The sequence below is a fragment of the Mustela nigripes genome, chromosome 2 (genome assembly GCF_022355385.1).
Source record: "Mustela nigripes isolate SB6536 chromosome 2, MUSNIG.SB6536, whole genome shotgun sequence".
Taxonomy (NCBI): Eukaryota; Metazoa; Chordata; class Mammalia; order Carnivora; family Mustelidae; genus Mustela; species Mustela nigripes.
The window spans coordinates 17,477,857-17,495,663 of NC_081558.1; the positions used below are offsets into that span (position 1 = coordinate 17,477,857).

General features: G+C 39.1%; 1 protein-coding gene across 3 annotated transcripts in view; it reads right to left on the reverse strand.

Annotated features, from left to right (window-relative positions):
- The window catches only part of SMARCC1 (SWI/SNF related, matrix associated, actin dependent regulator of chromatin subfamily c member 1), a 173,938-nt gene that overhangs the window by 85,978 nt on the left and 70,153 nt on the right, over positions 1–17,807 (reverse strand). For all 3 annotated transcript variants that reach the window (XM_059389606.1, XM_059389605.1, XM_059389607.1), the window contains exons 11-14: positions 15,968–16,092; positions 11,350–11,409; positions 7,478–7,515; positions 3,330–3,451 (exon numbers count right to left, since the gene is read on the reverse strand). In XM_059389606.1, the coding sequence (XP_059245589.1) occupies positions 3,330–3,451; positions 7,478–7,515; positions 11,350–11,409; positions 15,968–16,092 (345 nt within the window). The remainder of the gene's footprint in view (positions 1–3,329; positions 3,452–7,477; positions 7,516–11,349; positions 11,410–15,967; positions 16,093–17,807) is intronic.

The window sequence follows — 17,807 nt, forward strand, 5'->3', positions numbered from 1 at the left end:
GTAAGGGAAGCGGGCTCTCTGCTCAGCAGGGAGCCCGATGCGGGACTCGATCCCAGGACCCTGAGATCATGACCTGAGCCGAAGGCAGCGGCTTAACCCACTGAGCCACCCAGGCGCCCTCGATCACCCTTTTAAACACAGAGTTTATTTACTTAAAAAAAAAAAAGGCACTTATTCTTGCATCATTTGGGAACATTTAAACTGTTTGAACGGGATCTGTATTGCCAAATACTATAAATACAATGAATTAACCTGAAAACTTCTAGGAAGATAATTTCTAAGATGAATTAGTACTATATAGTTATGTGTAACAACTTTCCAAGTTTTACTATAAAAACAGCTATAAGCAATTATATAGTTCAAACATGTCTCTTGCTGTTTTATTGTTAAAGGTTAGGAAGCCCACAAAAAAACACAATTTCTATATTCACCAAGAACAAAACACACATGAATGTTTAACCCTAAGCACTTTCTTTTCTGAATTGCTGGCAGCTGATTCCTGAGGTTCTGAGAATGAGTCAGGAAGTGGGGTGCTCAGAATCAGAAAACTGAAGTTATTCCAACTGTCCACTGCAACAGTGAAACGCTTCCACTGACACAGTACTTGTCTTTATAAAATAGGGATGTGAGTTACACCTCCACGATCCGTAAGAGTAAGCTTTGTGACATGCAATGGTTATGATGCAAATGAGTGTTTCTGTAACCTATAAAAACCCTCCAAGTTACATACTATTATGACTGCCTTTTTTTTTTAGTTTTAGAGGAAAAAAACACAAGTTTCTCAATTGTGTCCTTTTAAACAATTCTGAATCCGAACATGTAATTACAATTACCAACAGTAAAACTGAGATACTTCCAAATTTAAAAATCACATCGTCAATGTAATAAAGACTCACCTTCAAAAAAGACCTATATACTTATTCTGTCCTAGGTTCCATTTATTCAAAACAATTAGGAATGCCATTCAGAGTTGATCTTAAAGGCATGCAGAGAAGTATCAATATTAGAGTCATATTTTGTGGTTTTTGGAAAAAAGTCAGGTATAGTTCCAAGTGAATCAGCCACCCTATTCCTTTAAATTGGCTTCTAAAGATATATATATGTGTGTGTGTGTGTGTGTGTATATTTATGTCTAATGCATGTATATTTCTAAATATATGTATGTCTAAATGCATGTATAAAGACATATATATACAAAGACACACATAGATAAGATCACACTTATCCTTAAAGAATAATAATGTAATAATGTTTACCCCTAAATCAAATAATACATTATATGTTAATAAAAAAAAAAAAATGGGGCGCCTGGATGGCTCAGTCAGTTAAGCGGCTGTCTTCGGCTCAGATAAGACCACAAGACTCCAAGTAAGGGCAATATCACTAGAGTTAAGTGTACAACTTTCCAATGAAAGTACCTTAAAGGAGCTAACTATTTGGTGGGGCATATTCTGGTACATATATTTAAAAATAAAAAGCCTGGGCGCCTGGATGGCACAGTCGTTAACCATCTGCCTTCAGCTCAGGTCAAGATCCCTGGGTCCTGGGATTGAGCCCCGAATCTGGCTCCCTGCTTGGTGTGAAGTCTGCTTCTCCCATTCCCCTGCTTGAGTTCCCTCTCTCCCTGTGTCTGTCAAATAAATAAATAAAATCTTAAAAAAAAAAAAAAATAGGGGCGCCTGGGTGGCTCAGTGGGTTAGGCCGCTGCCTTCGGCTCAGGTCATGATCTCAGGGTCCTGGGATCGAGTCCCACATCGGGCTCTCTGCTCAGCGGGGAGCCTGCTTCCCTTCCTCTCTCTCTGCCTGCCTCTCTGCCTACTTGTGATCTCTCTCTCTGTCAAATAAATAAATAAATCTTTAAAAAAAAAAAAAAAAATAATAATAATAATAAAATAAATCTTGAAACACTGAAAAAATTAAATTTAAAAATAATAAAATAAAAATAAAAAGCCAAATAAAAATCAGCCTGATATGAAATAGTCACACTTTGAAAATAATCACCAAATAAGATATATAGGATTACAACAATACTCCAGTGATGCCAAATGGTTGTGGTAAATGACAGGGAAGATGGTAAGGAAGGTGTTTTCTTGAACTGCTTTTTTGTAAAGATGTTTTACTCATCTATTTGAGAGAGAGAGAAAGAGAGACAGAAAAGGAGCAGGGGGAGGGGCAGAAGCAGATTCCCTGATACGAAGGGAGCCCAATGTAGAACTTGATCCCAGGACTCCTGGGATCATGACCTGAGCCAAACGCAGACACTTAACAGACTAAACCACCCAGTCGCCCCATTCTTAAACTTTTTATATATGAAAAGCATCTTAATGTTAAAAATATTTCCTACTGGGGTGCTTGGCTGGCTCAGTCAGTAAAGCTAACTGACTCTTGATCTCAGGGTTATGAGTTCAAGCCCCACAACGGATGCAGAACTCATTAAAAAAAAAAAAAAAAAAAAAAATTTCCTATTAAAATGAAAATGAAGCCATAGGGGCACCTGGGTGGATCAGTGGGTTAAAGCCTCTGCCTTTGGCTCAGGTCATGGTCCGGGGGTCCTGGGATCAAGCCCCGCGTCAGGCTCTCTGCTCAAGTGGGGAGCCTACTTCCTCCTCTCTCTGCCTGCTTCTCTGCCTACTTGTGATCTCTGTCTGTCAAATAAATAATAAAATCTTAAAAAAAAAAAATAAAGCCATTACTAGATAGTGAGAGGAGGTCTTTTTAAAATGTACTTCTTTAATGTGTGTTTTTTTCAGGGGCTCGAACTTACAACCTGAGATCAAGAGTCGCATGCTCCACCAACTGAGCCAGCGAGGTGACCCTAATATTTTAAAATCATAATGAATGTCTGTATTTTAAAATTATTAAATAATAAATTATTTGCCAATCTGAATTGTAACTGATTCTAAATAAGTTAGTCTAACCTGAAAAAATTTTACAATCCCTAAGTACAACACATCATCATTTCCATCCCTAAACTACTCCAAAGAAAAGACTCCAAAGTGAAAATAAAATCACTTTCCATCTCCCTTCAGCTATATATTTTTTTAAGATTTCATTTATTTATTTGACAGAGAGAGAAAGAGAGGGAGAGGGAGAAGCTGACTCCCTTCAAGCAGAGAGCCTGATGTGGGACTCGATCCCAGGACCGAGATCCGGACCTGAGAAGAAGGCAGATACTTGACTGACTGAGCCACCCAGGTGCCCTCACCTTCCCCCCTTTTCTTAAGATTTCCCTTCATCCAATTTGACACTGATTACTGATACAGGGATTTAGGCAAGGAAGTCCCCCCATTCCTAAGAACCATACTCACCCATGTACACGGCTCACTCACCAGTTATAATCAAACCATGACGCATAGCTAGGAATAATAATGTGATTGGTCTGCTCGGTTACATTATCTTCTCCAGGGTCAAGTGAGCGACTCTGATCACCTTTGCTAGGATCTTCATCTTCCTACAGAAGAGAACCCAGAGTTTAGAGAAACAGAGAACCATAGGACATAAATTTTTTTCCAACTATTTTCCAACTACTCATATTATGGCACAAAATGAAGCTACCTAATCCAATTTCAAGTCTCGGAAAAACAAATTTCAATGAAAAGCAGCCTTTCACAGTTCTCAAAGTACCTTCATAAGATGTCGAGATGACTCAGCAGACTCCTCCCTTTTTCAGATGAGGTAATCAATTCGGAGAAGGCCCAAACCTTTTCCCACAGAAGCCTGCTTCTTATGTGCCCAGTTTTATCTAATCCTAGGGTCACAAATCTAAATTACTCGTTCTCAAGTTATTTATAAGAAGGTGACTCAAGGACTCTAATGAAGCGCAATGGCACACTTTCCCTCGTCCCAAAGATTGATCAGTAGGTATCTGCTAGTGGCTATGTGCACCTTTTCTCATTCATTCCTCACAATAACAGCAGGTATTATCACCTCTTTTACGGATGAGAAAATGATGCGCAGAACCAGTAAGCTGAAAAAAGAGTGTAACTCCAGAAAACCCAGTCTGAGGGCCTACACTCTCAACCATTTTCACTACTGAAAGTCAGTTCTCATTTTTATCACATGTACGGAGGTTTTACAAATGATTCCACCAAAAAACCTGGTCTAGCTAATACAGTAATTTAAAAAGCATTGCTTTGGCTCAAAACCCAAGAACACTTCTTATGTAAAGAGTAGTAACAATTACTTTTAAATACTATCATGTTATACAGTTTATATTCAAATGGTTCCAAGAAATCCCAGAATGCCCTTTATACATTTTTCTCCCCAAACCAGAACCTGTTCAAGGAATCCACATTATATGATACTCACATCTCTTTAGTTTCCTTTAATCCCTGCCCCCATTTGGGGGGGGGGGTACCCCACGACATTCAAAGGTTTCAAAACTCCAGAACAAATGACTTATGCAATATCTAACAATCTCTACTTATAATTATTTATCCTTCAAAATTAACTTCTGATGAAACATTTTTATCAAGAATGCTATAGGAAGGGGCACCTAGGTGGCTCAGTTGTTAAGCATCTGCCTTCAGCTCAGGTCATGATCTCAGGGTCCTGGGATCAAGCCTCGCATCATGCTCCCTGCTCATTCTCCCCCTCCAACTCACCCTGCTTGTGTTCCCTCTCTCATTCTCCGTCAAATAAATAAATAAAATCTTTAAAAATAAAAACAAGAGAAAACCACAGGCAGTAAGTTTTCTGACATTCAGATGTTTTCAATCTTCTACAGTTATACCATTATATCCATCACTCTTTTATCTGTGGTGCTTTACTATTTTTATTCTTATGAAATAATTAATAAATAATTGAAAATGGGGGGCCCCTGGGTGGCTCAGTGGTTAAGCCGCTGCCTTCGGCTCAGGTCATGACCTCAGGGTCCTGGGATCGAGTCCCACATCGGGCTCTCTGCTCAGCGGGGAGCCTGCTTCCCTCTCTCTCTCTCTTCTTCCTTCTCTGCCTACTTGTGATCTCTGTCTGTCAAATAAATAAATAAAATCTTTAAAATAATAATAATAACAATCGAAAATGTTCTGTGTTGAGTATTTATAGTGAGGATCTAGTATTACTGCCTAGAAACTTAAGACAATAATTTTCTTAAGATTAATGAATACAGAAAAAAACATAATGTATGAAAGGCCCAAGGAAACTCTGGTTGTTACTTAAATGATTTTGAAACAATTTTGATTACAAAGGTAAGAAATGTTATTTCCCAAATCAGGGGAGCTAGTAAAAAATATGCTCATGGTTAATGAGTTTTTAAGGAGTAGATATCACCAACTCAGAATATAAAAAATTTCCTTTACTCAAGGAAAACCAGGGAAAGACTGCCACTGGAATTAACAAAAGCCAGTAGTCTATGATTTAACTATCTGAGTGAGGGAACACACGGGATGACATTATGGGACCAGCTATTAACTGGTAACTATTTTCTTTTTTACTATTTTTTAAATAACTCTTTTAAGATTTTATTTATTTGAGAGAGAGAGCGAGCATGAGAGGGGAAAAGGTCAGAGGGAGATGCAGACTCCCCATGGAGCTGAGAGCCTGATGTGGTACTCGATCTCAGGACTCAGGGATCATGACCTGAGCTGAAGGCAATTGCTTAACTAACTGAAGGCAGTTGCTTAACCAACTGAGGCACCCAGGCGTCCTTCTTTTTTCTTAAGATTTTATTTATTTATTTGACAGAGAGTCTCCCTTAGAGTAACTATTTTCTAACCAGCTTTGGTTTTAGTTATACAACAGACCTGGCCTTGGTTTCAAGATACTCCTTGTCCCTGGCATAAAAATAACCCTACAGGTCACAACTGTCTGGCTTATTTTGGTCTCTTCCACTGCCACACAACAGTATTTACACTAACCAATGACATTCTTTTACAAATATAACATCTGTTAATGGTTGCTAAGTAGCTCTTTAACTAAAGAAGTCTAATTTTATTTATTTATTTTAAAGATTTTATTTATTTATTTGACAGAGAGAGAGAGAAATCACAAGCAGGCAGAGAGACAGGCTGAGAGGGGGGAAGCAGGCTCCCCGCAGAGCAGAGAGCCCAACCTGGGACTTGATCCCAGGACCCTAAGACCACGACCCAAACCAAAGGCAGAGGCCAAACCCACTGAGCCACCCAGGTGCCCCAAGAAATCTAATTTTAAAGAAAAAAATCATAGGGACTCCTGGCTGGCTCTGTCAGTAGAGTGTTCAACTCTTGATCTTGGGGCTGTGAGTTCGGGTCCACACGGGGTACAGAGCTTACTTAAAAATAAAATCTAAAAAAAAAAATCTCCCAGGCACTAGGGTGGCTCAGTCACTTAAGAGTCTGACCCTTGGTTTCAGCTCAGGTCATAACTTCATGAGTCCTGAAATCAAACCCCACACTGGATCTGCGCTCAGTGGGGAGTCTGCTAAGATTCTCTCCCTCTGCTCCTCCCCCTACTTGTGCAACACTCTCTCTAAAGTAAACAAATCTTTAAAAACTAAAATAAAATCTTAAAAGAAAAGAATCGTAAGAGTAATTTCATTAAAGAGCTTTATGGAGATGAGTTTCTCGAAAGTTTTCAGGAAAATCCTATCATAAACAGGTTCATTCCTTGAATGTATATAAAAAAAAACACAGTAAGTGTCAATTTGGGGGATTTCTCTAATTCAATGAAAAAAGAACTACCCATTTTCAGCAAAGTAAGAGAGTTATTTCAAGGGGATTGTTATTTGAGGGATTAGGGATCAGTTACACTTAACTAATAACACAGTCAAATATGACAATTTGAATGAACAGGCCATTTACCAAAAAGCCTGAAATCCAACACTTTCCAACATCATTATTGCCAGTCTCTACCACAGGACTGATGAAACAGGAAGCTGCTGACTGTGAGGGCTCAAAAAATGTTATGAGTATCCTCAAGGGCTGGGGGCTGGAGATGCACCCAAAGAAATGGAAGTGAGAAAGTCAAGGCGATCAACGTGGTCCCTGCTTAACCTGTCCTGTCAGAGGACACTTGGAACACTGCAGTGAGCTCTGATTACCTTGCAACCAGTGGGTGACAGAACCAGAAATGATAGCATAAGAGGAACACTTCATGAGAAGACAAAAATTTCCTCTCAATAAAATTTTCAGAGTCAAGAAAGACAAATTTCAGGAGTGTGTTAAAAAAAGATCAGAAGGGCCCTCAAAATTGAACATTTCTAAGGACACTTCTTTTTTTTTTTTTTTAAAGATTTATTTATTTATTTGACAGAGAGAGATCACAAGTAGGCAGAGAGAGAGAGAGAGAGAGGAGGAAGCAGGCTCCCCGCTGAGCAGAAGAGCCCGATGTGGGACTCGATCCCAGGACCCCGAGATCATGACCTGAGCCGAAGGCAGCGGCTTAACCCACTGAGCCACCCAGGCGCCCCTCTAAGGACACTTCTAATCAGTGTTCTTCCTGCTCCATGCAGAGGACCCTCAGATAGCTACTTCTCCACCAGGCCTAACTAAATCATTACCTTTCCTCCTGCTGTGACTGTTTCTTCATCCTGTTCATCTGTAAAATCAAAATACATGATTTATTTAAAAATCAGGTCCGCTCTTTGGATTACTTGAAAACCAAGGTAATTTTCAAAACTTTAATTGTTCCATACAGAGAATAGGAAAGAAATAAAGCATTACTAAAGCAAACCCACCTCTAGTAATTCAGTAAACTGAAATTGTACACAGAAGCACCAAAGTGAGTAGAACTTCAAAGCATTAATAATTAAAAATTTCCAACAGGGAATTTGTAATTAATTACTACTTGGGCTACTATCTTAGTCATGATCTTGCTAATAAAAGGTAAAGGACTTGATTAGGGCTCTTGCCTCCTGCGATTTGATGAAACAAAGTAATGACATTTTGGATCTCAGAGGAAACGAGTGAAGGAAAAAAAGAAAAGAAAAGCTGTGAAAATGAGTCACTACAAAGTCCTGGTAAGAGTGTTAATATATTCTGAGGACAGAGGACTCTAGGACAGCACTCCTGTGCTGGCCCTGCAAAAGCACAGGAGTAAACCCAAGTATAATTTAAACAAGGCAGCTGATTTCCATAGCAAAAAATACCGGAATGGATAATTGTCTATATATGAAGGCCGGCTGCATGTGCATTATAATGGCAAAGTTAATCAACTGAGATAGAGACCACATGGCCCACAATGTCTAAAACATTTACTATCTGGCCCTTTCCAGGGTAAGTCCACCAGCCTCTATTTTAGAGAATATACAAACATCAGTAGTACATGAACAGGTAGTACTCAAACTTGCCAGCCACGGTCCAAATGCTAAGGACCCAAGGAAGAATAAGAAAGGTCCCGACTTCTTGGAGTTTACATTCCAGTTACAAGTGGCAAGAGAGAGAAGAGGAAAATACACAAACAGGTATCAAATGGTACCAGAGGAAAACAAATCAATGTATTTTAGAGAGGGGCTGGATGGGTGGATCCTTCCAAATACAGAAAGAAGGGAACGACAAAGCAGACCTTTTCAGGACAGGAAGCAGCCTGGTCAAAGGGCAGCAGATGGGGGTGGACCTGCCACCTTCACAGATCTCTAAGGTCACTATGAGCATCCATAAAGGCTAGGAGAAATGAGCACAGCACAAGGGCAGAGTGCAGGGACACAAGCAGAAGAACGAAAGTGAGACACCCCGGGACCTAACTCTGTGCTCTGTCGCTTAATAGCTGTACACTTAGAAACATTACTGAACTCCTCCAGGCTCCATCTCCTCATCAGTGACACGGGGCTGACATGGTTTTACAGTGAAATGCGAACTATGGAGAATGACACCTGGCAGGTACTCATGCAAAACAGAGATGGCACTGTTGCTTGATGTGTCAGACAAACACCTGCCAGCGTGAATGTGGTAAATAAATCACGGTCACCCAGCTCTGCACCCTGACGACTTTTTTTCTAGGAAATGAACAAACAGATCTAAATGACATTGTCAAACATGAACTTCTTGTCCTTTGGATCTTGCTGAACCACATGATAAACAATTTCTCACTAAATGGTGGGAACACAACCTACTGATCTCTCCCTGGCCAAAATATATACCATTTAAATTTAGTCTGACAGATTTCTGTCCCTGTGGTAGTCTTGGTACCCAAGGGAAATAGACTTCTGATAATACTAAAGTAGGAGGGACAGATATCCTGCTTACGGATTGCTAAACAGTAAAAATAAACGTTCTTTTCCTCCTTTCACATGTAGGCAATCACAGCCTCACCGCAGCCCCTAGATCCTGACCTTTCGGAGATCTCAAGACAGAAAGGAAGGAAGTATTGGGTATACTTAGCTAGAAGACATATAAGGCAGAATATGGACAAGTTAAAGCAATAAACAATTCTATGAAGAGGCATTTCCAGTTGTTGGATCAGTTACCCCTGGCATGGTTCATGTTATACCTAATGCAGAAAGCCAGATGCTTCAGTGATACATGGAAAAACCAGCTGGTCCCTGCATGAGAAGCCAGGACAAGTTTCAAATTCCACAAACTCTGGCTCTCCGGCTGTGATAAGCAGCATCTTGGGCCATAACATCCTTACTGTTCAGACTTCAAACCATTCACAAACACAAAGGGAAGATCCCTTATATCTAGCACACAGTCTTAATCCAACTGACACCTCTATCTATTGCTTAAAACTGGCTTCAGTTTGGCTCCTCTGGTAAAGTCTATTACAAAAATTCTCTAATACTTACCTCTGCTTCTAAAAAGACAACTACCCGCTCCCTTAAAACTAAAGACTGATTCCTTTTCAGGATATATATTTAAGAAATAAACTATTACTCTGTTTAACAAACTGTTTCAGTGAAGATAATCAAGTCTTAACAATCATTTACCCTACTACATTACTGAAAATATAAAAGACTGCATACAGCTAGTTTTGTTTTCCTGGCCTTTGGTTCAGTGCTAAGTACCAGCTGTGAAACAGGCAATATAAAAAAAAGAAAATGGAAATTACTAATAGTTATTAATATCCTATTAATAATGTTAAAGACAATTAAGAGGAACAATGTTTTGACAGCATTTCTTTTTCATTTATTTTGTCAACCTAACACCACCTTAAATAAAATGTCATCAAGACAAATCTCAATTCTCTATTTTTTGACATAATCAAAAATGGAGTCATCCACTAATGTTAAATGACAGGCTATACCCTCAAAAAGGAGGGTATAGTGAAATGAAAAACAAAACAAAACAAACCCTCCCCTAACTACCTACTCACAGCTGTCATCAAGAATCTCTGAAAAAGGGGCACCTGGATGCCTCAGTCAGTTAAGTGGCGGACTCTTGATTTTGGCTCAGGTCATGATCTGGGATCCACGGGTCCTGGGATCGAGCCCTGAGTAGGGCTCCGCACTCAGCAGAAGTCTGCTTGAGGATACTCTCCTTCTCTGGCCCTCCCCTAGCTCATGAGCTCACACACACTTGTGCTTTCTAAAATAAATAAATAAATCTTTAAAGGAAAAAAAAACCCCTGGGGGTGGGGGAGGGAACAATCTGTGCAATTTGCCTGAAATACAGAATTCACTTAGTGAGGAGATGGAGAAACCGAAGTCTCATTTTCCACATTACCCCTCCCAGCTGGAAAATTCCCTAAAGTCAAAAATTTGATACATACTGAAAACACTAGATTCTCCTTTGATTTTTTTAAAAAACTATTTTATTTGAGAACGAGCGAGCAAGGGAGAGAGTAAGAGCGAGGAGCAGAGGAAGAGGGAGAAGAAGACTTCCTGCTGAGCAGAGCCCAAAGTGGAGCTCAATCCCAGTACTCCGGGATGATGACCTGAGCCAAAGGCAGACGCTTAACTGAGCCACCCAGGTGCCCCTCCTTTGATCTTTTCAAGTGAAGAAAGAAACTGAGATCCATATATAACACTCAAGAACAAAGACGTTTACAACTACCTCTATCTCCTTAAACTGGAACAAGTAACTATCCTCCTCTTGTCTACCCAACAGCACATCCACGGATTATGCCTCACTTGTGAAAATGTACTCTGTGACTTGTAAATAGTTTGAGCAGATGATGTGATTCTCATCTTACACTATTTAGAAAGCTAGAAAAAATACTTTAGAAAATAAAGCATTTAAGAGACAGCACACTTTTGTTCTGAAGAGGTAAAATCAAATCAGTAAGAATGGGAAAAATGGATCACAGGAAATTATATTTCCTGGTATGGCAGCCAACGAAATGACAATGGTGCTGAAGGAGCCATGGTCAACATCTATGCTGGACAAAAAGGTAGCAATTGGAAGCGACATCTCTCAGGAAAGAAAGATTTATCAAAGAAACTGAATCTTCAAGAGAAAAAACCCACAGAAGTGTATAGACTGCTTTGGTTTTTACCTAGATCTGCGACAGTTCCTCCTTTAACAGGTGTGTTTTCACTGTCTTTCTTTGGGTTCACTGGAAAGAAAAAAAATAATCATGTCTTAGTGGGAAAGTTCTACTTTTTTAAAAGAAGAAAATAGAATAAAAGAGGACTGAAAACTACAGGAATCTCACAGCAAATCCGCAATTATCCAGTGTTCACCTTCATGGAAAACCCAAGCCCAACAGAGAAAGATTAACACTTACTTTAACAGACTGCATTGTTAATTAATTTCCTAAGCACCGATATTTTTCCATGACAAAAAGTACACAACAGAAAAATATGTAGGTCAAAACCTAAAAAGAACCTTTCAATCCTTTCCCCAAAAGTATTTTTTATTACATTTTCTGTGCACTTGTTGATTCCAATTTTTGTGCCATTCACTTAAATAAATTGAGGGAGAATTTGTAATACCTTTTATATATCTGTGTAGACTTCAAAACATATTTGAGGGTTTTAAATCTTATAGAAATGTTACCCATACTGCGCTCTTCCTTAGCACTCTATTTTTCTCATTCAATAGTGGGCCTGTATGACCTTTCCATGCTACATATTTTTAGTTAATTTATATCTTTTATTTTTTTAAAAGATTTTATTTATTTATTTGAGAGAGAATGAAGGGGGAGGGTCAGAGGGAGAAGCAGACCCCCTGCTGAGCAAGGAGCCCGATGTAGGAATCCATCAGGGACTCCAGGATCATGATCTGAGCTGAAGGCAGTTGCTCAGCCAACTGAGTGACCCAGGCGCCCAATCTCTTTCATTTCCAATAAATCCACGGTGTCCAAAGGTGGGTCATAAGTTAACTACTGCTATATTAATGGAAACTTATTTTATTTGCAATTTTTTACTGCAGTGTAATCCACATTCACTTACTTAAAATGAGAGGTCTGACATTAAAATTTACTACTCAATGTACACATTTTAAAACTGAACAAATACAACCAAACTGTGTTAAGTGCTTTTATCAATTTATACTACCATTGATAGCATTTGAGACTAGGTACTTTCTCAAAACTTGCTTTCTAAGTTTTGAAAATCTAATGGATGAAAAATATTCCTTTAATAATTCATATATCATTGGTTAAATAAGATTGAGCATCTTTTCACACACTTATTGGCCCCCAAATTTGATAAAATTACCAGTACAAAATAGTCTGTCCCTTACTCTACAGGGTGTAAGAATCTTTTTTTTTTAAAGATTTTATTTATTTATTCAACAGAGATCACAAGTAGGCAGAGAGGCAGACAGAGAGAGAGAGGGGGATGCCGCCCTGCCAAGCAGAGAGCCTGACGTGGGGCTCAATCCCAGGACCCTGAGATCATGACCTGAGCCAAAGGCAGAGGCTCTAATCCACCAAGCCACACAGGTGCCCCCAGGGTGTAAGAATCTTTATACAAATTTACAGTTCTGATTCTCTATTAAACGGCTAAGGAATATTCCCCCAACGTTAACACTTGCTTAAAGTACATTAGTATTTGGAAGTTTAGTTTTACATTTAATTTGACAATTTAATCAACCCGAAGCTTTAATTTTTATTTATGATACAAAGAATAGAACTAATTTCTTTCCAGAGTATTTGTAGAACAGTTTAGTCTTTTCCCACAAATCAGTACTGTCAAATTCATAATAAATTAATAAACAAACATGGATCTATAGTTGAACCAAACTTTCTACTCCACTGATGAATTCAGCCATTCCTGTGTCCAAATTATATTAAATCCATTATTAAAGCTTTTCCTTTCAGTTAGTTATCTGTTACAGGACTACAAACACCTTCGTAGCTCGTTTACTTAAAATAAATATCTGGGGAGGGACGCCTGGGTGGCTCAGTTGGTTAAGCAGCTGCCTTCGGCTCAGGTCATGATCCCAGCGTCCTAGGATGGAGTCCCACATCGGGCTCCTTGCTCAGCAGGGAGCCTGCTTCTGCCTCTGCCTGCCATTCTGTCTGCCTGTGCTCGCTCTCTCTCCCTTTCTCTCTCTGACAAATAAATAAAATCTTTTAAAAATAAATAAATAAATATCTGGGGAGGCACCTGGATGGCTCAGTCGGAAGAGCATGCAACTCCTGATCTCAGGATTGTGAGAGTTTGAGTCCCACACTGGGTATAGAGATTATTTAAATAAACTTTAAATAAATAAATAAATAAATAAATAGGGAAAAATATCTGGAGGCACTTGGCTGGCTCAGTCAGTAGAGCATATGATTCTTGATCGTGGGTTTTAAGTTCAAGCCCCACACTGGGTACAGAGATTACTTAATAAAATCTTTAAAGAGAGAGAGAGGTGACTGTGTGGCTCAGTCAGCTAAGCATCTGACTCTTGTGATCAAGACACCCACTGGGCTCTGCACTTAGCACAGAGTCTGCTGGAGAGTCTCTCTCCCTTATCCCTCTGCACCCCCCCCAACACTTTCACTGTCACCTTCTAAAACAAACAAATAAATCTTTAAAAAGAAAAAAAAAAACCTGAAAAATGTATATTGTAATCCCTACAGCAACCACTAAGAAAAAATAGGTAAAAATCAAATAGAGAATATGAAAATCTACATATCAGAACACAGACCAGTGGTTGTCAGGATACAGGAGGAAGGAGATAGTCTACACTAACCCCAAGTAAGTATGGGGTTTCTTTACAGGAGGATGGAAATGTTCTAGAATTAAGAGGTGGTGATTGTACAACATAATGAATACACTGAAAAAAAAACCACTGGAGTGACTAAAATATACTTTAACTGGTGAATTTTATGCTATGTGAAGAATATCTCAATTAGAACTAGGCTATATAAAAAAGGAAGTCATAGAAGTTCTAAAATAAGAGAAAAGCAAGGGCGCCTGGGTGGGTCAGTTGATTAGGCATCTGCCTTCAGCTCAGATCATAATCCCGGGGTCCTGAGATAGAGCCCTGTGTCGGGCTACCTGCTCAGGAGAGAGTCTGCTTCCCCCTCTCCCTCTGCCCTTCCCCAATCCGACTCAGGCACTTTCTCTCTCAAATAAATAAATAAAACTTAAAAAAAAAAAAGAGGAAGAAGAAAAGCAAACACAGAAGCCAGAATAGAACAGCAAAAGTAGTGGATTAAAACAAAAGAAGGGAGGAAATACAAGAGGTACAAACAGAAAAAAAAAAATCATAATGGCAGACTTAAGCCCAACCACATTAATAGTTCTGTTATACCTCAGTGGACCACATACTCCAACTAAAAACAAAAAAAAATGTGTATTTGGGGGGGGGGGGCGCAAATCTCAACAATATGCTATTTAAAATCGACATGCTTTACATAATCAAAGTGAAAGTAACAGGAGGCAAGAGAAATGGAAGTTAGAAATCTAACGTGTAGGAACAAAGCTCGTGTAATTTAACAAAACTACTCTACCGGAGTCCAGTGCAGTGAAGACTTTAAAAAAACAAAACAAAAAAAAAAAACTAGAAATAAAGAAAAGGGTGTGGTGTGATGAGGATTTATTATCATCAGAAAAACTTGGCCTTCAAGACAAGCACTACTGTGGCCTGTAGACACACATGACATAAGAGTCAATTCATCAGGACATGATGATCCTAAGTGCATATGCCCTTAAAGAGCAGAACTTCAAAGCACAGGAAGAAAATACATAAAGAAAAAAATATTCACAGGAATCAGGGAAAAAAAATAAACAAATCCACAAATATAGTTAAAAGGGTCTAACATTCTCCTCCCAATAACTGATTTAAATAGGTTGAAAAGTACACAGATAATACACCACCTTCTCATCTGTATATTGATTCTATTGGGATTTAAAAACCATTTATTTCGGGGCGCCTGGGTGGCTCAGTTGGTTGGACGACTGCCTTCGGCTCAGGTCATGATCCTGGAGTCCCGGGATTGAGTCCCACATCGGGCTCCCAGCTCCATGGGGAGTCTGCTTCCCCCTCTGACCTTCTCCTCGCTCATGTTCTCTCTCACTGTCTCTCTCTCAAATAAATAAATAAAATCTTAAAAAAAAAATTAAAAAAAAAATAAATAAAAACCATTTATTTCAAGGGTGCTTGGGTGGCTCAGTCGTTAAGCATCTGCCTTCAGCTCAGGTCAGGATCTTAGGGTCCTGGGATCGAGCCCCACATCAGGCTCCCTGCTCGGCAGGAAGCCTGCCTCTCCCTCTCCCACTCCCCCAGCATCTGTTCCCCCTCTCAGTGTTTTTCTATCAAATAAATAAATAAAGATCTTAAAAAAAAATAAAGAAAACATTTATTTCAAAGCACTGCTCAATTTAGAGAATGTTTCTTTCTTTCCCTCCTTCTCTCCCTCCCTTTCTCTCTCTTTCTGAGTAGGCTCTATGCCGACTGTGGGGCTTGAATCACAACCCTGAGATCAAGCATCACCTGCTCAACTATCTGTCCCAGCAAGGAGCCCCATAAGAGAACTTTTTGGTCACAGTGTTTTTCTCAATAAGCAGCGAAAGTACACAAAAAGACTGTGAAAGAGGTAATTTCATAAACATTTTCAACTTTGAAAATTGGAAACTAGTGGCACAGAGCAAGAAATGATTCATCCCATGGCATTGCTATGAGTGATTAAATCACATCTAATACTCTCATAGTCCAGGCAGAAGAATACAAACCATTTTTTGGAAGCACCACTTCCTCTATGTTGGGTACCGGTGTTGGGTCTTCCATGTCCTTGGTAAGATCTTCTTGTTCATCTTCCTCTTTCTGACTTCTGCGCTTCCCATAAAGACTAGCTTGGCTAGAGCATATAATATATAAAAATATAAATAAGGTGACTATAGCTACTCACAGCAGACACCTCATAGTTAGAATCTATGTTCAGAATTGTTTTAAAAGACAAATAGAAATCAAATAAGTTATGTACATTCCCAAATTACATCTAGACAGCCAGAAGGAAAATAAAAGTTACTGGAAGTAAGAAATTGGCCCAGAAATCCTACTATACAAATTGCAGACAGCATCCTAAAGGGGGCTTAAATTATGTAATAAAAGAACATCTGCTAAGGAAATATGGCACATATTTTATCTCACATCAACAATCGCTTACGTAAGAAATTTTCACAAAGATATGTACAACTGTATTTTCCTGGCTCTTTTATATCATCCTAATATTAAGAACTGCAAAGTAAAATCACTTAGGATGGTACCAATTTTGTTTGTGTGTGTGTAAAAATTGCCATTGCTCTTTCCTTCATTTAATTTAAAAACTAACACATTCCAGAAAGCAGATTAGGGTTCAAACAAGAATGGAATGACTCCTTACCTTGAGGAATTATGGAAATTATCATCTATCTCATACAATATGATGTGCCAGAAACAAAAAGAGCACCAAGAAAATAAGACTTAAGATCAAAGGTGACAGTTAAGCTAAACACTGGAAACAATTCACCAAAAAGTAGACAATGTTTCAGGATAATGAGTACAGGAGTAAAGGCTTAAGGAAAGAGATAACCTGTTCTGGGAAGGAACAGCCAGGAAGCAAATAAGTGAGGAGTAGAGAAAGAGCTGATAAAAATATATAGCGGGCCAGCCCGAGTCCTCATGCTGCTGAGTGATTAAGCAGAGTTCTCTTCTATGATGGACCAAATACTGACATAGGTCAGAACCAGGTACACAGGTAAAAATATTTTTAAAATTTTGAGTAAAGACTGCATAACAATTTTTCAAAAGCCTGTGAACCTAAAAGTGTTAGGGAGACAAAAACCTAAAAAAGGAAGAAAAATGCAGGGAAGGTCAATAAAACCTGAGTTAGGAAAACAAAGGTCAATGTCTTTTCATTAAAGGAAACTTAACAGGAAATTTGAATGACTGCTCATTAGAAGAGAGACGTATTCAATTCAAGGATACGCATATATCTATTTCAGGAAATCCAATTTCGTGTGTTTTATACTCAGAGTAGGGGGTAAGTGCCATCACTGTGAGCCTCCCGGACATCACATCTTGGTTTGGAGGCCACTAGTGTCCGGGCACTGGATCTCAGCCCCTACGTGGGAAGAAAGGTGCACTGATCTCAGGCCCAGGAACACATGGAAAAGTTGTATGGCTTTCTTCACAAAGATATCTGGAAGCTCTGAATTTTCTGCACATCAACTGTAAGACTGAGATTATAGATTTAAGAAATAAGGTTACTATCTGGGCGCCTCCTGGGTGGCTCAGTGGGTTAAAGCCTCTGCCTTCAGCTCAGGTCATGATCCCAGAGTCCTGGGATTGAGCCCCACATCAGGCTCTCTGCTTGTATTAGCCTGCTTCCCCTCCTCTCTCTCTGCCTGCCTCTCTTGCCTACTTGTGATCTCTGTCTAATAAATAAAAAAAATAAAAAAAAAAAGAAAGAAGGTTACTCTCACTAATCACTAAAGAAAAATCTATTTTTGTGGTTTTTTCTACCATAATACATTGACTTGACAAAATAACCACATCCTTTTAGGACTATGACTGGCTCATTAATATAATCTA